Source organism: Aquarana catesbeiana, linkage group LG03, assembly GCF_042186555.1.
Source record: "Aquarana catesbeiana isolate 2022-GZ linkage group LG03, ASM4218655v1, whole genome shotgun sequence".
NCBI lineage: Eukaryota > Metazoa > Chordata > Amphibia > Anura > Ranidae > Aquarana > Aquarana catesbeiana.
Window position 1 is genome coordinate 140,835,329 of NC_133326.1, and position 23,877 is coordinate 140,859,205.

At 41.5% G+C, this 23,877-nt stretch overlaps 1 protein-coding gene across 2 annotated transcripts in view; it reads right to left on the reverse strand.

Moving 5' to 3' along the window:
* The window catches only part of FLNC (filamin C), an 83,367-nt gene extending 61,274 nt beyond the window's left edge, over nt 1–22,093 (reverse strand). For both annotated transcript variants that reach the window (XM_073619333.1, XM_073619332.1), the window contains exon 1: nt 21,142–22,093. In XM_073619333.1, the coding sequence (XP_073475434.1) occupies nt 21,142–21,493 (352 nt within the window). In that variant the 5' untranslated portion in view covers nt 21,494–22,093. The remainder of the gene's footprint in view (nt 1–21,141) is intronic.
* Between the last annotated feature and the right edge of the window lie 1,784 nt (nt 22,094–23,877).

Consider the following 23,877-nt stretch of genomic DNA (forward strand, 5'->3'; position numbering starts at 1 on the left):
AGCAAGAGGTGGATCAGAAGGGGATAGTTCCTGTACCTATTCGCTGAGAAAAAAAAGCACTGTATATATATATATATATATATATATTCTTCAAAAAGTTGCTTTACTTTAATATTTTCATTGGAAACGGTGAGGGAGGGAGGAGTTTTGCTGATGGCATTAGAAAGTTGGGAAAAATGCAGCAAAGGAAGGGGACTATGCAGAAAAGTGATTTTGAAGAATCCTTGTATATAGTGTAAATATATATATATATATATATATATATACATTTTTTTTAATTTTTTTTTTACAAAACATATTATTTTATAAAACTTTGAATTATGCAATGATCTGTAATATTCCTATATTCTTATGCAATAGACTAGTATATTTACTTGCTATGACCTAGTGCAGTTATCAATACCACAGAGTTCCTATGCTGGGTGGTGTCAGAGTTATGACTTCCTTTTCTTTTTCATCATTCTCAGTATGAGAAAAGGCTATGGACAACCAATTTTCATTAAAATGATGTCATTGTTGGCACAAAATAATGAGGTAATCAAAGTTGTCTTAATATTTCAGAACCCAGCAAAGAGCAGATACTATTATGGTTATAATATTATAATAACTATGCGGTCTATCCTCTGCAACCTAAACTGTCTGTAGACAGGGTATATCACATACCACAGATGCAAAAAATATTACATTGGGGTTGATTTACTAAAGGCAAATAGACTCTCCACTTTGCAAGAGAATTTGCTCTAGAGCTTAAAGGGGTTGTAAAGGTAATTTTTTTTTTGTAAATAACGAACATGTTATACTTACCTCCACTGTGCAGCTCGTTTTGCACAGAGTGGCCCCGAACTTGGTCTTCTGGGGTCCCTCGGCGGCTGTCTCAGCTCCTCCCCGCAAGAACTAAAAACCTTCATGCGAGCTCTTTCGCAAGGTGTTTAGTTCTTGCGGGCTCGCTCCCGTGATACAGCTGACGGCTATAGCCGCTGACTGTATCACTGAGCCCCGCCCCCTGGCGCGCCACATCATTGGATGTGATTGACAGCAGCGAGAGCCAATGGCTGCGCTGCTTTCAATCCATCCACTCTAGCCAATCAACGGCCAGGCTGAGCGGCGAAGAGGAAATTGGGGGTGAGCGCAGCAGGTGAACGGGCTCAGGTAAGTAAAATGGGGGGGCTGGGGGGCTGGTATTGTTGGATGTTTTTTATCTTCCTTGCACATGATTGGGTATTCTTTGCAAAGTGGTGGAAGATATAAAAACAGATTTTTCTCTTTGTAGCTCTTTTCCAGCTTGCATGAACCAGGATATTATAGTGTGGGATTGTTCTCAGGTTACAGTTTGCCTGATTAAAACAATGACGTTCATAATACTGTTATCAGAGTTTGCCAAAATAGACATATGTTGCTCATAATGTGGATAATTAAAACTTGCTTTATCACAGCAAACATAAACTGTGAATCCTGCCATGAGCACTCCAACTATTTAACATGCTACTTTAAAGTGAACCTGTACTTTTCCCATACAAGTCAAAGCAACAGGTTTGCACCATAAGTTGTCTGTACTCACTTTCTATGTTCTCTCCCGATACCCTAATCTAAGGCCAAAGCCCTGAGAAACATGCTGCTTATTCAGGTAGTAGGACATATCACGTGACACTGTTCCCCCACCTTTCCATATTATAGCACTGGTTATCCAAGAAGACAATCTCCAAGCCTGACAACTGCTCTATGGGGCTAACAATGCTGGAATAAGCACACTGGAAATTTCCAGTTTTCTCTCAAGATGCATGAACTTTGTGGACAGAAAGATGTGTAGTCATAGGTGCAATACAGTAAATGTCACTTATAACAGTATATCACTAGTCCTTGGGCATGAACAAACATTTAAATTTTATGTAATTTATGCTGGCCATAGATGAATCAAAATTTAGCCAGTTCAACAGAAAGCAGGTGAATTTTGATCTCAACAGAAGTTGACCTAATGATTGACTTCTTCCAAAAGGGGATTTTCATTTGATCAACACCTGCAGCCAATTGGTGTATTCTGACAGTGGAGGATTCCCCGCTGTCAGAATGCAATGGCACAGCAGGGAGGATTCCTCCTTCCACCTTTCTTGTGTGGGCAATCGAAAAAAAACAATCCATGTATGGTCTGCCTAAGCTAAAGAAAATTAATAGAGATAGGAGGAAATCCCCGATGCCGCACATCCACGTAGGTGTTCAGTAGAGAAATGAGAACCTCAGCCTGGACTCCCGCCAGGCGTGGCCTTTCAGGAGTCCAGGCTGAGGTTGTCATTTCACTACTGAACACTTACGTGGATGTGCGCTGTCAGGGATTTCCTTCTCTCTCTCTCCAGCCCCCACAGAAGCCAGTACGAGCTCCACTCTCCCGCCAGCAGTCCCGTGGCAGTGCATGCTTTCATTTCCCATATCACTCCCCAAACCAGCTGAGCCTAAGCGGCACACTATTCCGTCTGAGGGTTATAGAAAATTGATAGACTGCTAGCAACTCATCAGCCATTCTCCTTATGTGTTACAGACCATAGTACTGTACAGGCAATGCAAAGGCCCAGCAAGCCTCAACATACCAGAAATTTCTGTAATATTTTAGGAAACCCAAATGGCACTTTTAGAAAAGTTTCCTAATATGTTTTCACAAAAATTAATTACTTAAAATATCCTTAATTTGTGTTAACTAAGTATCATATATACAAGTGTAGGAAGCTAATTCTTCCTTCAATGCTGATAATGCGGTTTATTAAAGATCTATACCTAAGAGCAAAATTATGATATATTGCAGTCCTTGTTTACGGTGGCAGCAGTTCTATTTATGATGCTCCTATTCATGAAGCCCATTGTAGGGAATGCATTTATAAAATATTTGAAAACTTTGGGATTATAGGGAAAAAATAAAGTCTTGGTCCACTTAAATCATGTGCCAAATAAGCTGTTTTTAATAAAGGGTAAGCATATCATTTTGGAATAAAAAGCACTTCCCTTTTAAGGACCATGTGTTTCTTTTTATCTGCTCATATTTTTACTGCTTGATAGATTGACTTCTATATATCGCAAATATCAAGCCTTTCTATGCATGTTCTTTCAGCAATTTCTCTCTATATATAACATATTGCCATCTGTCTTTAAAGTTGGAATGGAATGCATTCTTTGTATACAGTATGTTTAACGAGTATAAATAAACTTTTCAGTTGGTGCGTTATGTATAAATATACAGTTGTCGATATAAATGCCAGGGGTATGGTTTTTGTAAATGGATACATAACATTTCATGTAGTGGGGAAAACGCAGTCCATTTATAAACCTTAGGCCTCATGCACACTGAACATTTTTTCAGCTGCTTTCTAGGGGCATCTGGTGTTTTTTTTAAACTCTCCTGCATGTTAGTCTATGTGCCAATGCATAGTTTTAGCAGCGTTTCATCATTATTATTTTTATATAGCACCGCCAATTTGCGCAGCGCTTTAAAACAGTAGGACAGACAGTACAATTACAATACAAATTCATATAGGAAGAATGGCAGCAAAGTTTAGAGGCAGGGAAAAAAAAACCCTCTGCCAATGCATCCAGGAGCAGCAGAGAAAATTGCTTACGTTTGTAAACGTGTTTAAACATTAGGCGCGTTTAGCACTTGAGTATTAATTCATTTTAAGTATAAATAATAAAGAATAAAGTATTTTTTTGGACAATGAAATGAATTAACGCCCAAATGCTTGATGCGGGTAAAGGCGGCTAAAAGCGTTACACACTTTTACAGGCGTTGGTCATTTTTTTTTTTTTTTTTTTGCTTAAATGTTGCTGCCAGGAAGAAGGATTCTAGGAAAGGCCCTGCTCATTCATGGCATTTAACCACTTCAATACTGGGCACTTTCACCTCCTTCCTGCCTTGGCCAATTTTCAGCTCTGTCACACTTTGAATGACAATTGCACGATCATGCAACACTGTACCCATATGAAATTTTTATAATTTTTTTCCCACAAATAGAACTTTCTTTTGGTGGTATTAAATCACCATTGGGTTTTTTTGCTAAACAAACGAAAAAAAAAAAAAATTTTGAAAAAGAACCTTTTTCTTAGTTTCTGTTATAAAATTTTGCAAATATGTAATTTTTCTCCTTGACTGATATGCGCTGAGGAGGCTGCACTAATGGGCACTGATAGGCTGCACTGATGGGCACTGATGAATCAAGACTAATGTGGCTGCACTGATATGCAGCACTGATGGGCATTGATAGACGGCACTGATAGGCAGCACTGATAGGTGGCACTGATGAGGAGGCACTGATAGGCTGCACTGATGGACACTGATTGGCAGAACCAATGGGCACTGATAGGCAACACTGATGGGCACTAATTGGCACTGTAGGGGCTGCACTGATAATCAGGACATTGACACTGATGATCAGTGCCCTGATTATTAGTGTAGATGTCCCCTGTCACACAGCTCTCCTTTCCTCAAGCTTGTTTACATTGTGATCAGCTGTGATTGGACACAGCTCATCACATGGTAAAGGGCCTCTGTGTTTAGGCCTTTACCCCAATCTGTGATCAGCTTTCCATGAAGTTGGGCGCTCAGGGCGCCTGGTTCTGGGAGGACGTCCATGGGTGCTTTCCCTGAATTGAACAACCATGCTGTAGCTGTCTTTCGGCTATAGCACGGTCAAGAACTGGTTAAGATGTGTTTCCATTGGCCCCCTGAATCTGTTGATTCTTTAAACATGATGATATGATGGTTTATTTGGCTTCAGTGTTTATTTTTCCATTATTAAGAAGTGGTACAATTTAAAGTTTCACTAAACATTATCAGGACAGTCGAGTCAGGGGAAGCATAGATTTAATGAAAGCTTGTATCCTGTAACGCAAGGGAGAAGGGATAGGCAAATTAGGTGATGAGAGAATAATGCATTTTAAAGGCTGCAAGCTACCTAGACATCCTGTGATCAGGAGTGATGGGGATCTAATTTTTTGGTAGATGTTTTTGCATATTCTGTTACAGTCTTGGCTATGTTGTGGGGGCGCCCATGGGCCTATGCAATAATTATTTTAGTATTGTAGGCCCAAAATATACTTACTAGCTATAATGATGCTACTATTATGGGAGGAACATGCTAAGGTCTACCAATAACAGGGGAAACCAAGTGGAAGCATCATACATCATATTACCTGAATGGTAGCCTTTACATCAAGTACAGGTAATCCAGTTCTGGCAGTTAGCGTGAGTTAATTTTTTTTATTTCGCCAATGGTTAAAGTATAACTAAAGGTAAACTATCCATGTTTTTAGATTTGGTTAGAGTGGTGAGAGGGTAAAACCGCTGTCAGGTTTGTATTGCTGTCTGTGTCCCTGATAGGGAGATTCACTTTCTTATGCCTCGTTTCCACTGAGCGGATCGGTTCGGGTCGGTACAGTTTGAATGGCCTAGAATGGTCTGGTCTATTCTGGTGAGCGTTTCCACTGCAAGTGGGACCACAAGGGGCCATACAGGGTTTAGAAAAAATGCCTCAGCATAGCACAGAAGAGGGTTTTCTGTCAGCCAATCAGTGGAATGTATCGTAGCTCCGCCCTAACCGAACCGTTCCATTTTTTATGGCCCCACATCTGAAGCAGGACCCTGAATGGAGCGGTTCGGTTCGGTTGTATGGGCCACTTTCATAATGGAAACACCCAAAATAGCATACCGTACCGAACCGAACCGAACCAATCCGCTCAGTGGAAACGAGGCATAATTGTCCTGATCACCAATGTTACCAGGAATAATAAGTGAGGGTAAATTTAAATGTATAAGTTGCCACTGAAACAGGAATAGAAGGGAAATCTTCCAATGGGGACATTGGTTCCGGAGACAACTGTAAAAGAGGCAACTGACAACTGTAAAAGAGGATTTTCCTCACATTGGAAAGACATCCTCTCACTTGAGTTGAGTCTACGGGACAGGAAGAAGGGAAATCTCCCTACTGAGACACAGATGTAAAAAAAAAAAAAAAGAAAAACATGACTGCAGTTATACCTCTCCCTTATAGTCAATATGAAAAGGGTGGGCTTTAGATGTACTTTAATATTAGGCACGACCATCCCAGTTTACAGTATTATGAGTAGCTTGTTTTCAGGTTTGCATTTTGAAAACTACAGATAATTTAGAAGACATGTACAAGGGATTATATACTGAGGGTATAAAAACTACCATCCCCTTGCCATGACCATTTACCCCCACACACAACATATCAGTTGTATCAGTGATGAGAGCCCTGCTCAATGTCACCCACACCTGTCATGTCTCTACATGGCTTATCTGCTCAGCACCATGCACACACAAACATTCACAGCTAATTGTTAGATAGCAACTTCAAATTTAAACTAAAGTTTGTTTGTTTTAAATGTCTACATAAGAGAGAGCTGACTCCCACAAATACCACACTTCAAACTATTTGAAACCATTAAAGAAATGTCCTTTACCACTGAAATATGCATAAATAGTCATAGCAAAATTGCTCACCAAAACATACTTTTTAGGAATTCCTCTGAAAAAAGTTCAAAGTTCTGAAGGACATATGGGTTGGAATAAGCTTTGCAGTGAGCTGCCTCTCTCTTGCCTTAGGAATACCCAAAAATAACCCCTTGAGTGCTGAGCTTGTGTATACACACATAGACATCTTTCCATGCACATGTACTAGCCCTTTATTACGCTCTCACTATGGGAAGGACTTGAAAAGTATATATGTTACTGTAGGAAGTTAATAAATACCATGGATCTAGAGAAGTGGTTTCCAAACTGTGGCCCTTTGCTTACTTTTATCCAGCCCCCAGGGCATCATTTCATCCACTGGCACAAACAATGGAGCACAATCCCCCCCCCCCCCCCCATCTGAGACCAAAAAAGGTGCACTATTCCTCCCAATGACCCCAATGATGGGGTACAATTCCCCCGAATTACACCAACAATGGGGCCCAATGACACCAATGATGGGGCACATTTCCTCCCAATGACCAATTATGCAGCAAAATTTCTCTCACTGACACCAAAGAGGGGGCATTTTTTAATCTCATTTTTTACTGGAACATTTTCTACACCCAATGGCCACAGTCCAGCCCCCCTAAAGTCTGAACGATGGTGTACTGGCCCTTTGTTTGGAAAGTTTGGAGACCCATGATCTAGAGGAACGCTAATCAAATATTTCTTCAACACAAAAAACCCATGAGAGTGGATATAGACTATAGGAGACAATTGCATGATGTGAATGATTAATATCAAACCAGTAGATGATCGTGTATTCTATGAGTACTCACAGACCTTTTTATATATGTCCTTTCCAACTGATCTTAGGGTGAATAATTAGTCTACTGGATTCCTCACTTGACCACTGGGCCAGGGTTGTCTGCACATTCCAATAAAATGCACAGGTGGCTAAAACAAGTATGAATGATTTTGCATGAATAACCATTTGACGTTTGGATCTGACTACCATCATATACTTATAGGCTCTTTTATATTTTTTCTGCTGCCAATCTTCCTAAAAGCAAAGCCTGCAGGGATAGGAGAAGTGGTATGTGGATTCTTCCACTCGACAAGCACTTCAAGGGGGTGGAATTTTAGGAATCTTTTACCAACTGGCATTGCTGGATAAATAAGCAACATCCATGGCATCAGATAGGAATATCTTGCCCCAGGCATTAAAACAAAATGTGATTAATGTTAATTTACCATTAATGACTTTTGATCTAACATAGGAGAAGGTTATGAGTACAAAAATAGCAAGTATTTAAAAGTGGTCCAAATGTATTTAATACCTATGTTTATGTCACCATCAGATTAAATGGTCTGTTAAAACCTTCATGCAATGCCTCTTTTGGCCAGATGAGTGTTACTTTGTGATATGCACATATCCCCAGGTCCTTGTATGCTGTTGCTGATTATAGTTTTTTTCTGATTATTTAACTGTAAATTAGCAATTTACTGGCAGCAACAGATAGCAGCCAATCACCTGGATTAACTATAAAATATAGTAACTGGACAGATGGTTATAATATGTCAGTGGCAGTTAAATTACTTCTCCAGTATACTTTCACTTTGTGACTTTCCAGGTCCCAAGAGCTAAGTAATTACACATAAGTGAAACATTCTAACTATGTGGTTTTATATACTTTGTATGGAAGAACTGTTCTAAGCAATGATCTTGGTTTAAGTAATGCTCATAATGCTCGTCACATTTATTATATACTAGTTTAAACATAACTAAAGATGACAGCAAGTTTCAATGTATTTATTCAAGGAAATTCAATTAAAAGTATGTTTTTTTGGTCATACATCTCACAGGAGTGCACTTATTTTTGCTCTCCCTTAAACCCAGAATCAGACGATAGGGGGCATCTAAGAAAAAAGAAAAAAGCAAACCACCGCGCTATACCATAAACATTAATGCATAGGTGTACTGAAAAAAGCAATCAAAAGGTGACAAATTGGTCAAAAAAACAACATAAAAGCAGCCGCTACAAAGTGTGATACGCACATACAAAGTATATAAGATTATAAAAAACAGCGCTGTGACAAAATTTGGTTATATATGATATAACAAACAAACAAGTGGGATATTAGGCCCAAATTAAAATAGACTCCAAGTTCATAAATGGCATATATAAATGAGATGAACGATCCTATTCAGTATCGGTCATGGATGGTGAATAAAAAGATGAGGTAGGTGGAAATAATAATAAGTCCTTCACCGCACCACTGTGGTATAGTAAAATTATGCGCTTACCAAACGGCAAGCTTGGAAGAGCTTGCGACCTTAACCCGGTCGGGGCCTTTCAGGATGGACCATCAGAGAGGACCACACCACCTTGACTTGGATTATGCGCTGTTCTCCCAGTTACCACTCTAGGTGGAGATATACCACTGGCTAAGGATAAACCTCAAAAGAGGTGTACCAAGAAAGAAGGAAAGGCAACATAGCGTAATCCTGCTTTACTTTTAATTAAAAACAAAAGAGTTGCACTTACATTCAGAAAAGTATCAACAAACATATAAGCCGGCCGGCTAGAGAGCGATCGCCCGTCCTGTAGACTGTAAACAGTGGATGCAGCACGTCAGCACGTCAGCACGCCCGACGTACGTTTCGTCACACTCTGACGTCGTCTGGGGCACGGGCGACGCACTGACGTGTCGCATTAATGTAGTAAAATAACATAACCAGACCTCGTTCTGAGGACGGGACCGGAAATCACCTTGCGTTCCACCAATTAAGGCCGGATGACACAAGATCGCCATCTTGGATGTGGGAATGTGCATAGCAACCTGTGCCAGTTTAAGATATACATAAACAGACCAATTAACATTCATAGGGGTAAATTAACATCACACATAGGTTAATCCCCAACAAACGGGAAACGCAAAAAGGTGATTCTTAATAAATTGAGTTAAATTAGATTAAGTTAAAACTATAAGTTAAATAGCGTCCTTCGGAGGTGTGGCCATACATGAAAAAAAGGGGGTAAAGGTATTAAAGTAAATTAAATTAACCCCTTTAAATCGTTTACCACGTGAATGGCTCGCTAAACCAGGAAATCATTCCCTAGATATACAGGGGCGTCCCAGAGCCATTCTAGCAGTTATGGTGGTTAAACCTGGGGGAAAGGAAGGTGATTTCCTCACACATATGAAAAGCATAAATACATCATGACATAAGTTATAGGTGGAATACAAACAAAAACAAAATAAAATAAATTAAGATAATTTTAAATACAATGGACATTTATTTTTAGTCCCGACCTTAAAAGTACCAAATCCCCATACAAATATGGGGCACATACCAGATTAGGCAGATCTAAATTGCCCTATGGGGCATCTGCCCACCCAGGAATAGCAAGTCTCTGGCTTTAGCCGTTCTAAGGGTGAGGAATATTGGTCAAAATATTATACTCTAAAGATGGAGAATAAGAACCGAAAATTCCGAGAACTATTATTACTCATGAATTATCGATAAAGGCATTGGTATCAGTGTCAATATTAAGCCCATAGGGGGCGTAGCACTTGATTTTGTGTATCCAGAGCATCTCAAGTTTTGAGATGCTCCTAACTAAGGAGCTACCCCTCCAATGAGGCCGATATCTATCGATTCCTAGAAAAAGTGTGTTAGAGGGGTCTTTATTATGTGTGGTCAAGTAGTGCTTAGAAACAGAATGTTTCGGAAAGCCATTCAAGATATTAGTGATATGTTCATTTAGACGAACGGAGAGTGGTCGCCTAGTCCTACCCACATATTGTAGGCCGCAAGGGCACTGTAGGAGGTAGACGACCCCCTCCGTTGTACAGGTGATAAAGGGCCTAATTTCATGTTCCTCGTGGGTACTATTAGAGATGAATTTCTGAGTTCGCCTGGTTGTCACAGAGTTAAGCCTACAAACCCGACATCTGCCACATTTATAGTACCCCTTCAAATTATCAAAAAGGCCATGAATGCCTCTAGTAGGTGGATCAAGAACATTTGGGGCCAATCTGTTCCTAAGTGACGATGCCCCTTTAAAAATTACTCGGGGTTTGTCTGGAATGACAGTTCTCAGGATCGGATCATTAGCCAATAAGTGCCAATGTTTATTAAGAAGGTTTTTAATATTACTATGCTGTATTGAGTAGGTGGTGACAAAGGGGAGAGTAACGGGATTTTCTCTAGGGGGTGCTTTTTGAATGAGTAGCTGTTCCCTGTCTATACCCTTAACAACATCCAAGGTTTGGGTCAAAAATTCCCTGTCATACCCTTTTTCTACAAAGCGGTTCATCAGGACTTCGGTCTGTTGCAAGAACTGTGAATTGACAGTGCAATTCCGTTTAAGTCGTAGAAATTGACTCTTGGGAACAGACCGGAGCCAAGAGCTATGGTGGCAGCTATTCAAAGGAATATACGAATTCCGGTCTGTTTTCTTAAAATAAGTAGAGGTTACAAACCGGTCCCCTTGTATATCAATGTTAAGGTCCAAAAAATGGATATTGGACTGGCTGGCTTCAAAATTAAGTACAATGCCCCTATTGTTGGAATTGAGTTCCTCCATAAAGAGGTCGAGGTCACTGCGATCGCCATCCCACAGGAGGAGGATGTCGTCAATGTACCTGGCCCACAGTTTTAACTGGGGCCTCTGGCAAACATGGACGACATCCTCCTCCCACAGGGCCATAAACAGGTTTGCAAGACTGGGGGCATATTTAGCCCCCATCGCAACTCCACGGTCCTGTCGGTAGAAACATTTATTGAACCAAAAGTAATTATGGGACGCAGCGTACCTTAGGAGTACCAAGATGAAATTGATTTGCTCATCATACAAACCGGAGTCTTTCCTTAGATAATACTCAACCGCATAGAACCCCAACTCGTGGGGGATAATAGTGTAAAGGGACGAAACGTCCGCCGTCACCATCCACATGCTGGGAGTGGGAGTACAATTGGCCAGTATGTTAATAGTATGTTTAGAATCCCTAATGAGGGAAGGCATTTTACTCACCAGGGGTTGCAGGAAAAAATCAATATATCTGCCCACCCGGGACGTAAGGGAATCAATCCCACTTACAATAGGACGTCCCGGGGGGCAGGTAGGATGTTTATGCACTTTAGGCAGATAGTAGATCACAGGGGTCCGGGGGGCTTTAGGTATCAAATAGGCCTTCTCTTTTTTACTAAGGATTCCTTGGGTATAGCCAGAATCAACCAACTTCCTCAATTCCCTAAGATAAGGAACTTTGGGGTCAGAATCCAGAGGAGTATAGGTCTCCCTATCACCCAGGATCTTAAACATTTCTTGGAGATAGTCACCTCTATTGAGAACTACAATCCCTCCCCCTTTGTCCGCGGGTCTAATAACTATCTCTTTGTTGTTACAGAGGGAATCGAGTCCAATATGAAGGTCCCGATCGAATTTGGCCTTTTTGATAGGCATTGAATCTAAATCTCTTAAAAGCACCTCCTTAAAAACCTTAACGGAGGGCGCCATAGCCCCTGGGGGGTTATATAGGGAGGCATTGGCCAATCCGGAATGTTGGTAGTCATCGGAAAACACATTCCTCTCCTGAATAGGGTTGGACACCAGGTATCTCTTAATGTTAATTTTACGGATAAATTTGTGAATGTCCATATAGGTTTCGAACTTGTTTAATTTCCTAGGTGGTACGAACTTTAGGCCCCTATCAAGCACCAGTTTTTCTTCCTGACTAAGAGCCACAGTGCTTAGATTAAAAATCCCTGTTCCGGCTAGAGCTTTTTTCTTTTTTGCTCTAGAGCGTCTACCCCCTCGGGTACCTCTCCTTGTTCTGCCAATCTTTTGGTACCTTGGCCTGGCCTGTGAAAACCCCACTCATGAGAGTTAGGGCCCAAAGGCCCAGGATAGTAAGGGGGTCCCATCCTGTCATTGGAATAGTATAGCGATGGCCCAGGGGTACCTCCATCTGCTGGGTAAGGGGAATCTGCTTGTCATCAGTTGACTTGGCAGAGCTGTTCCTGGCACTGACTGATAGCTGGATGCACCTCTCAGTGCAGGATGAGAGCCGCAGACCGCAGACCGCCCCTCCCGCTCCCTCCCCAGCCCAGCACTCCAGTGATCGATGAAAAAGCAGAGAGCGGTGACTGCTTCTAGCAGACGGAGAACTGAGTGACCAGCAATCATGTGGTTACTCAGTTCTCAGGCTGGGAATGCTGCAGCATAGAGGAGAGTGCGTATGTTTATTTTTTCATAAACCTCAAACTTCTTTAAGCTCCCGGTCACACGGAATCCGACTTTGAAATGACTTCACTTGAAGTTGTGCGATTTCAAAGCCACAGGTCAGTGCGACTTTAGGTGTGTTTTTGGCTGACATCTGTGCGACTTTGTGCACAGATGTCTATGCAAATCTCACCTGAAATAGTATAAGAACCTTTTTTTCGAATCGGTGCGGCACCGGCAAAGTCGTCAGCATCATACCTATTTGAGGATGGACAGATGATTGAAAGAATCCTCTTTCATTCATAGAAGCTGTAGTTCATCTTCTGTGAATAGAGGAGCTGAGTGGAAAGGGTAGGCTTAGTCAGGCTCCCTTGATGAGAACCTATGATCGAATTTCAAATCTTTTAACCACTTGCCGCCCGCCCACCGTCAAATGATGGCAATCGCTGTCACTCTGTGTTGGATCTTTAATCATGTGATCGGCTGTGTCCAATCACAGCTGGCCACATGTAAACAAGGAAGTGCCTGTAATCGGCACTCCTCGCCTCACACTGACAGAGTGTGTGGCAAGGAGAGACGATCAGAGGCATTTCTTCGCAGGGGACAGTGAGAGATGTAACCAGGGAACTTATGATCAGTGCCCTGATTACATTAGAGTGCCACCAGTGCCAGCAACCCATGCTAACCAGTGCCAGCAACCGGTGCCAACCAGTGCCAGCAACCAGTGCCAACAATCAGTGCCCATTAGTGTTGCCAGTCAGTGTTGGCTTTCAGTGCCGCCTATCAGTGATGCCCATCAATGCCCATCAGTAAAGCCCATCAATGCCCATCAGTGCCAGTGCCAATGCCCACCAGTGCCCATTAGTGCTGCCCATCAGTACCGCTTATAAATGCCTCCTATCAGTGCCCACCAGTGCCAGCTATCAGGCCCGTCAGTGCCACCTATCAGTGCCCACCAGTACCACCTATCAATGCCCACCAGTGCCACTCATCAGTGCCGCCTATTAGTGCTCATCAGTGCCACCTATCAGTGCCCATAAGTGCAGAATATTAGTGCCTCCTCATCAGTACCACCTAATCAGTGCCCATAAGTGCTGCCTCATCAGTGCCCATAAGTGCCACATCATCAGTGCCCATCAGTGCAGCCTATTAGTTTCCATCAGTGCCGCCTCATCAGTGCACATCAGTGAAGGAGAAAAATTACTTATTTACAAAATTTACCGACAGAAACTAAGAAAAACTTTTTTTTTTTTCCAACATTTTTGGTCTTTTTTTTTCTTTTTAGGAAAAAAAATTAAATCCCAGCAGTGATTAAATACCACCAAAAGAAAGCTCTATTTGTGTGAAGAAAATGAAAAAAAAATTAACACGGTTACCGTGTAGCATGTCCGCGCAATTGTCCTTCAAAGTGTGACAGCGCTGAAAATGGCCTGGGCAGGAAGGGGGTGAAAGTTCCCGGTAGATAAGTGGTTAATGGATAAAACAAATTATTTTACCTATTTAGTTGCTTGCCTGAAATTCCTCTTTAATTTTAACTACAATACGTCCATGCCATTGCTAGATAGCATAACAGTTTAAAACTGAAATTGAGACACAAAAAAATGTTAAATGTTCCTCAATAGCCACAAAAGATATAAATCAATGTTGTGTGAACTAAACAGTTTTTTAACCCCAGTTTTACTTTGCAGAAAGTAACAGTGGTGACATTATCATTGTGCTGTGCATAACCTGTTCAGAAAACAGAGCTGTGGGAGGGGCCCATCAGCTCCACCCACTACAGGCTGCCTGCAGAAAACTCCAGGAGGGGGCGGATACAAGACTAGACACCCTGCACAAGCAGGGAGAGAGCAACAATGATAGTAAACTGCACAGTCAGTACAGGAATTGTTTCATGCTGGATGACTGCACAGATCTGGAAGAAATGCACAAAGGAGACCAAGATTCAAATAATAATACACATGCCTCTTCTATTTAGACTATATTTGTTTAGCCCAGATTTCTGCCTTAAAAATAATGTGAAATGCATGTTGCTTATTTGCATTATGTTCTCCCCATTTTGCATTATGTTCTCCCCATGTGTCTACAATAACTTTAAAATTATCTGAAATTACAGAAAAGTCTACTTCAATTCAGAAAATTAACTAAAAACATATAGCTCCTCTTTACATCTGAAATATTCCTAAGACAACAGATAAACAAATCTTTTTAAAGAAAAATTATGTCAAAAAGGCTTGGATCTGAAATCCTTCTATAATACATATCTGTCTGTTTGTGATTTCACTGCAGAAAGAACAGTTGTGTCACCCTATCACAGGAAGTGAAAAATCAATGGATTTGATGGCAGGATCAACAGGTAATAAAACAATGTTATAAGGGGAACACAGAGAAAGAAAAACGGTGGTGTCAGTGCTGGTGACAGCCTGTGTTTTTTGGTTATACCTCATAGCTAAGTATTATGCCCCGTACACACAATCGGATTTTCCAACAACAAATGTTGGATGTGAGCTTGTTGGCTGAAAGTCCGACCACGTGTATGCTCCATCGAACATTTGTTGTCGGACTTTCCGCCAACCAATGTTGGTTAGCAGGTTCTCAAATTTCCCGCCAACAAAATTTTTGTTGTCGGAATTTCTGATCGTATGTACACAAGTCCCATGCACAAAAGTTCACGCATGCTCAGAATCAAGAAGAAGGAGCCGCACTGGCTGTTGAACTTCCCTTTTCTCGGCTCATTGTACGTCTTGTAAGTCACCACGTTCCCACATTCGTAATTGTTGGCCAACATTTGTGTGACCGTGTGTATGCAAGACAAGTTGGAGCCAACATCCTCTCGAACAAAAATCCACGGTTTTGTTGACGGAAAGTCCGATCGTATGTACGGGGCATTACTCTATACCCCTACATCCCCCAGATTAAGTGGAGGGCTCCATTGAAAGAGTGTATTTTTTTTACCCAGTTCAGCTTTAAAGCTACATATAGTAAGTCATTAGTAAACCATTTTTTTTTTAGATGGGAAGAGTATTATTTTGAAAATTCTAGTTGTTTTGCTGACTCTGGCCTCCTAAGCCATTGACCTTCCTGAGTGAATTCAGTAATTGTGATTTGCACATTTGTTTTGCTTGGTCAGTAACTCATGACATTCAGACAACTAGCATTTTCAAATGAGGAGGTTAGCAATGGCAACCTATATATACCCAGATTACTGGCATGGGTAATAGAATACAGTGGAACCTTGGATTGCGAGCATAATCCGTTCCAGGAGTAATATCAAAGCAAGTTTCCCCATAGAAGTCAATGGAAACAAAGATAATTCGTTCCACATTGACTTCTATTGTATGCAGTACCGCATTTGGCCAGAGGTGGGGAGGGGCGCCGGAGAGACTAAGAAATTCGAGACAGCTCAGAGCCGCTCGGATGCACTTGGAAACCCTCAGAGAGGTTCGGAAACACTCGGGAATGGAGTATTTACGAGTATTTCCGAGTGCATCCAAACGGCTCAGAGTGTCACCGGCGCCCCTGCACCTCTGGCCAAATGCGGTACTGCACACCACAGAGGCTTGAATCCTGCTCATCTTGCGAGATAACACTCACAAACCGAGTCAGGATTTTTTTAAAGAAATAGCTCGTATTGCAAAACGCTCATTAACCGCATTACTCGCAATCCGCGGTATTACTGTAATTACTTTAGAATGTCCATTTTAATTCATAATAAGAAAGAAAAATTGTCACTGAATGTTTACACTTTGTTTATTAATACTATGGTTATATAATCGTAAGCATAGCATGCAAACAGAACTCTACCAGCTGTTGCAAACTATACCAGAATGATTATACTTAGTTGTATATTAGTGTCAGTCTTCAATTAGATCCATCAATTACCTCATTATGATGACATCACCCTCACATATTATCTTCTTTAATATTGTATGAATGTGGCATGTACTGACTGGGCCATACAACCCTGTTCTACACCTGTTGTACTCCAAGCAATAGATGTCAGTCAGTGTTTTTCTGACTTATTGTTCTACCCCTTTCTCCTAAACAATGATGTCAACTAAAAACATCAAACATATCCTTCAGTTAGTACCTCATTACAAAACGATAACTCAATCAAGCTGAGTGCAGTATTAAAATAGTCATTTTTAAAGGAGAAGTACAGCCAGAGCTCGTTTGGCTGTACTTCTCCTGTGGATCACAGGAGTGCAGTTTTTTTGTTCTGCACTCCTGTGACCCATTTTCAGCAGATAGCCGGCTGAACCCCGCTGTCGGCCGATGTCAAAGAGCCGGTCCAGGCTGGGAAAAGATTGTGACCATATGGTCGGGATCCACCCAGAACCCTGGACCAGCAGGGGGGGGGGGGCATTAAAGGGAATTAAAGGGAACCTTTTCCTGCCCTGCATGGAAAAAGTGCAGGTTTGCTTTATTAGGTTGATTTACTAATAGGAGTAGAGAATGTTTTAACTTTCTAAATAAGCCAATATTATGTTCACTTTTACTACCTGTGTGCAGGGAAATTAAAAATAAATTCCAGGTATGTATATTTCATACATAGTTCCATTTGTCCAGCTTAGACCAATGTAGCTATGTTTCTACCACAGGAGGTCAATGTTCCTGTAAGCTGGAAATCACTGAAGTAGACTCCCGGGCCCTGTGCTGAGTGGCTGGCCTGATGTGTTCTGAACACAGGAGGTTGGGCGCCATTTAGAGAAGAATGTGTTGCATCATCTGAATGCAAAGCATTCTCTGATTGCTTAAGGCGGAGAGGCAGGGGGCGATATTACACTCTCCATCTTGTCCGATTAGAGAATTCAAATTATTCTCTAAATGGCACCAGTGCCAGTCAGCCGACCTCCTGTGTTCAGAATACAGCCAGCCACTCAACACAGAACCTGGAAGCAAACAGAGACCACTGGGGTAGTGGTGTCTACTTCAGTAATTTACAGCTTCCAGGGGCATCAGCCAGATATGGCATATACTTAGTTACATTGGTCAAAGCTGGACTAATGTAACTATGTAAAAAATTTCCATACCTGGAAATCATTTTTAAAGGACTTTCACTTGCACTTGATTGAAAGATTGATGTGAACATGTCTTCATCGTATTCATGGTAGAATTAAAAAAAAAAATACTCTGCATACTCACCTAGATGGCTGCAGCATTGATCTGAGCTGCAGCTGTCCCACGCTGGCTCTACACCGAGAACTGAGCGATCAAAGACCACTGATCGTTCAGTTCTTCAGTCCACTCTGAGCACAGAGCAGAGCAGTGACTGTCAGACACCGACTCTATGCTCTGCCCCTTCAGCGCTCATTGGAGCGCCGGCCTATGGAGGAGACATGAACGGCTGGCTCAGGCTCTCAACAGTGCTGGGCCAGCTGCCAGTCAGAAATCTGGGCTGATCCCGACATTATTGTTGGGATCCCTGCAGAGCCTAGACTGGTGCTATATATACAGTGTATGAGTATATGAGTGTTTTCAGTCAGTGTATTTGATATATATATATATATATATATATATATATATATATATATATATACAGTCAGACTAGTATATATATATATATTCTGCTTTCAGCGTAGCCTATATATACAGTGCACTCGGCGGTGTACAGTTTCTAATACAGTGCAGATGGTGTACATAGTATATAATACAGTGTGTACAGTTTCAAATACACTTCAGGCGGTGTACACAGTATATAATACAGTGCAGTGCAGTGTTAAAAAAAAAATACCCATCATGTCCGGAAAGCCTCCAAGGAGAGGCAGACGCTCACAGGCCACTAAAAGAGGGCAAGCAGCCTCTGAAATAATATTTAATAGCAGGGACCGTTCCTGCACCCAACAAGAGTATCTGTGAGGAGTTACAGTGTTCTGGTACCACCAACAACTAAAGCCCAATTTTTCAGCAGAGTATATAGTGCAGTCCGTATAGTATATATACTGCAGTTCAGAGTATATAGTGCACTCAGTGTAGTATATATAATACAGTGCAGGGTATATAGTGCAGTGTACAATATATAACATAGTGTATTAAAGTGGTTAAAGTGATTGTAAGGGTTAGTTTTTTATTCTTTTAAAATAACAAACATATCATACTTACCTCCACTGTGCAGCTCATTTTGCACAGAATGGCCCTGAACCTCGTCTTCTGGAGTCCCCCGATGGCTCTCCCAGCTCCTCCCCACATCAGATAACCCCATAGGAGAAGCGCTCTCCTGAGGGGGTTACCTTGCGGGCACGCTTCCGAGTCCAGCATTTGGTGTCCATAGACGCCGAATGTAGAACTTGGCCCTGCCCCCCAGCACCCGCGTCATTGGATTTGATTGACAGCAGCGGGAGCCAATGGCTGCGCTGCTATCAATCTATCCAATCAAGAGACAAGAACCCCAGGCAGAGAGACAGCGTGTCCCCGCCGGGTCAAGTTCCAGGGCTCAGGTAAGAAAAATGGGGAGGCTAGGGGGCCGGTCACTGCCAGGTGTTTTTTCACCTTAATGCATAGGATGCATTAAGGTGAAAAAACACGAAGGTTTACAACCCCTTTAAGGGGTGCCCTATGACATAATTAAGAAAAAAATGGCATGGGTTCCCCCCGTCCATACCAGGCCCTTTGGTGATTGTCCTGGAGTTCACCTTAATATCCATACCAGACCCGAAGGGACTGGTATGTTCTGGGAGGGGAAATCCACGCTGTTTTTTTAGATGTTTTTTATGTATATTGCCAGAATCTGGCAATACAATTTTAAATTACATTTTTTCCTTTAGAACTGTCATTTTGCTGCAGTACTTTTCTAACCATGGGAAAAATACGCTACTTTACAGGCAGACTAAGGAGACCCTCCACAATATTTAAAGGAATATTTCATTTTTATTGTTTCACTTTTAGCATTATTAAAATCACTGCTCCTGAAAAAACTGTCATTAAAACCTTTTTTTTGCATTGATACATGTCCCCTGGGGCAGTATCCGGGTCCCCAAACACTTTTTTTTTAGCAATAACTTGCATATAAGCCTTACAAATTAGCACTTTTGATTTTTCACATTCTAGTCCCATAGACTTTAACGGTGTTTGCATGTTTGCACGAATTTTTTTGTCTGTTCGCAAGTTCTGGTGCGTACCGAACCGGGGGGTGGGGGGGGGGGGGGGGTGTTGGCTCATCCCTATGGTTTAGGCATCACTGATAGATTATTCACTAGCCACTAACTTCAATCAAAAGCCTTTAGTGGGAGTTTTCCACAGGGAAATCATAGGTAACCAAAACGTGTTTCCTTTGCCTACCTACAGTATAAACCTTCAACCATAGCACCTTACCAATCATTACTATCTCATTATATACACTATTATGTAAGATAATAGCAGTATATTACAGGAATATGATGTACATTATATCATACCTTTATAATATTGTATTTGCTTGGCTTGCCTTTAAATATATTCACTACCAGTTGGCTAATAATTGCCACTTTTTCAGTAACTAAACTGTATTATGCTATGACAAGTTTGGGATATACAAGTGCGATACTAAAGTTCTGTATCTGCAACAAGTTTTTCTTATACTGATGCTGTCAAGGTACAAACACCCAATCTGATCCACACATGCATTTCTACATAAAAAAAGATCTGGCAGAATTAAACATATAAAAGACTTTTAAATCACTATTTTAACTCCATCCTTTCTTCAAATGAACACTCTAGTAATATATTCTGTTACAGAATAACTGATATGAACATTCAGAGAATCAAAGCTTTGCAATAAATGTGGTTCTGAGTTTGCTTTAAATAATAATAAAAAAAACAGGTAACAACTGTTGCCTGTTACTTTCCCGGGCTGAATAAACGACTGCAACTCTTTGTATGGACTAATATATATACATATAGAGGAGGCGAAAGTGGGCGTTCCTCCTTTTGCGTTGTCATTGATTTGCAGCAGGGCATAACTGCAGCTTCCAACAGACTGTGTGAGCATGTATGGATATATACACCAAAGATATGTAAGGCTAGAATTAATCTTTACTTTCACAAAATATTCCCAATGTGGGAAAACAAGCCCACTTGTGAACTGAAGCCAGTGATCCCAGTGATAGAAATCTCAAGTACTGCCTCTTATATTCCCAATCTCTCCTAATTTTAGCCTTTCTAGAGGCTCTACATGTACCTTGGTGGTTAAAAATAGTTGCTACTGCTCCTAACTTCTGTGTTGTTTATGTACTTTGATCACTGTTTGTGTAGGTGTTTATGTGCTCTGTGTGTATATGCATGTGTGCATATGTGCGCGTGTATCTGCTTCTCCTGTTGGTATGAGTATTTTGTGTACTATGTGCATGAAAGTATGTATTTAGCTGATGCATGCCATCCTTTCTACCCGAAAATCAATACATCATGATATGTTTTTTGAAACACGTGATAAAATGTTATTATATTTTTATATTATTATGAAATAAAAAGTGTGAAGGTATGTACCTATGGACACCAGCTTGATGTGTTCTCTGTCCAAGAATTCCAGCGCCACAGACACATTCTCCAGCTTCATCTGCCTGAAGTTGGGTCTGGAGTGGTACTTTCTATACATCTTCTTCTGACTCAGCACCTCTAGCAGGCCTATGAGCTTGAGGCCATCGGTCAGATCTTTCTGCAGGTCCCCTATGCGTTTGTTCATACATTTGAGATGCTCATTGCACCACCTGGTGAATGTGTTCTGCTGGATTTTCTTCCAGGGGGCATCTTCTGCCAGGTCCTTCTCTGTAGCTGGCATCTCGTCCGCTTCCTCGCCTTGATAAAACTGGTGTTGGTCGTAGTAGTCGTTAGTGCTCATGATGACTTTAGATTTGGAGCTTTCTGCTTTTTATAAGAGGATCAACGAGAGGAAAAAAGGGAGGAGAACAAAAAAAAAATAGGGGGTGTAGGGACGGCTGGATCCAAAATCACACTGTGAAATTGAGTTCAAGCTGCTGAAACAGACCTCAACAATCAAATTAGTTCCCTTATTATTTGTCCTCTTGTTGGAAACTGTGAGATGTTTCTTGGCAAGTTACGGTTAACTCTTTCAGCAGGCTTTCAGGCTCAGAGAGAAGCGGGAGGGGTGTGTGGGTTATCCCAGTGTAATCCACTTCCACCTTTCTCTTACTCTTCCTGTCTTCTGTTTCCTTTCAGTCAATCCTTGCTTTGTAGGGAGCAGAGGTGCACAGATAAATACAGCAGGGCTGCTTTGTGATAAAGATGTTTTGTCAGAGAACAGTTAGGAAAAAAAAAAAAGCTTCGGATAATATAAACTGATGTAGAAGAAGTTCTGATCCAGAGATGTACAAGTCCCAGAGAAAAGGTGGAAAGTAAATGGAGAGGCAGCTGACAGCTGAAAGCATAGGGCTTTTAGCAAACTTGTTTGAAAGTGTGGAGACCAGGATGGTGTTGGTTTTAAAGAAAACTGATCCCCCTCCCTCCTTGTTCTCCTCTCCTCTTCCCTCCCCCCAACGTCAGAGGCATGGACTCCCAGGAATGCCTTAGCCATGACCATATACAACTAAGATGAGTATTTTCTAATCCCCAGTGAGATAGTGAGCAAGAGCTGGATTGGGTGCTATGCATAGCGTGGCCTGGGATTGGTTTACATTTACCATGCTTCAACGACTTGTAACATCTCAGTATTTTTAGACACCCCATGTCAGGGAGGTCTGTCTGGAAAGGGAGAGGGGGCAGAGGGAAGGGGATCTTACAACACAAGTTAACAAAAGCAGCAGATGTAATGCAAAGGAGACCACCACCACCACCCCTCTATTAATCACCTCCCAAAAACATACTGTCATCCCTATATAAGCTTTGTATTTCGGTATAGGACATAACAACCTAACTATATTTAATCTGGTAGGTCAGTTTATATTTTCAATTATGTGAACCTTAAAGCACTTTTTTTAGGACGCTTTTTAACCACTACAGCCCCGGAAGGATTTACCCTCTTAATGACCAGACCATTTTTTGTGATACTGCGTCGCTTTAACTGACAATTGCGTGGTCATGCGACGCTGTACACAAACAAAATTGATGTCCTTTTTTTCCCCCCACAAATAGAGCTTTCTTTTGGTGGTATTTGATCACCTCTGCGGTTTTAATTTTTTCGTTATAAACAAAAAAAGTCAAACAATTTTGAAAAAAAAAATAATATTTGTAGTGCCGTCAATTTACGCAGCGATTCACATATACATTGTACATTCACATCAGTCCCTACCCTCAAGGAGCTTACAATCTAAGGTCCCTAACTCACATTCATATATTAGAGCCAATTTAGACAGAAGCCAATTAACTTACCAGCATGTCTTTGGAGTGTGGGAGGAAACCGGAGTACCCGGAGGAAACCCGCGTAGGCACAGGGAGAACATGCAAACTCCAGGCAGGTAGTGTCATGGTTGGGATTGGAACCAGCGACCATTTTTACTGCTAGGCAAGAGTGCTACCCACTACACCCTTACTTTTTGCTATAATAAAAATCCAAAAATAAACTTAAAAAAAAAAATTCTTCATCAGTTTAGGCCAATATGTATTCTTCTACATATTTTTGGTAAAAAAATCGCAATAAGCATATATTGATTGGTTTGCGCAAACGTTATAGCGTCTACAAAATAGGGGATATATTTATGGCATTTTTATTAGAATTTTTTTTTTTTTACTAGTAATGGCAGTGATCAGTGATTTTTAGCCTGACTGCAACATTGCGGCGGACATTTTTGACAACTTTTTGGGACCGGTGACATTATTACAAGGATCAGAGCTGAAAATAGCCTCTGATTACTTTATAAATGCACTGGCAGGGAAGGGGTTGACACTAGGGGGCGATCAAGGGGTTAAATGTGTTCCCTAAGGAGGTGTTTCTAACTGGGAGTGTACTGACAGGGAGTAGAGAGAGATCGCTGTTCCTGATCACTAGGAACACACGATCACTCTGTACTCCCCTTTCAGAACGGGGATCTGTTTGTTTACATTGACATATCCCCCTTCTGGCCCTCTGTGGAATCGATCGCGGGTGGCCGGCGGACGTCACGGCTGCCTGCCACATGCATCGGCTCAGGCGACGCGGGCACGCGCCTGCTATAGCTGTTAAAGGAACCAACGTACAGCTACGGCGATTTGCGCAGCCGAGCCAACCTGCCGCAGTGTAACTGCGGCGGCTGGTGGGCAAGCGGTTAATAAAAACATTTGTCCATATTG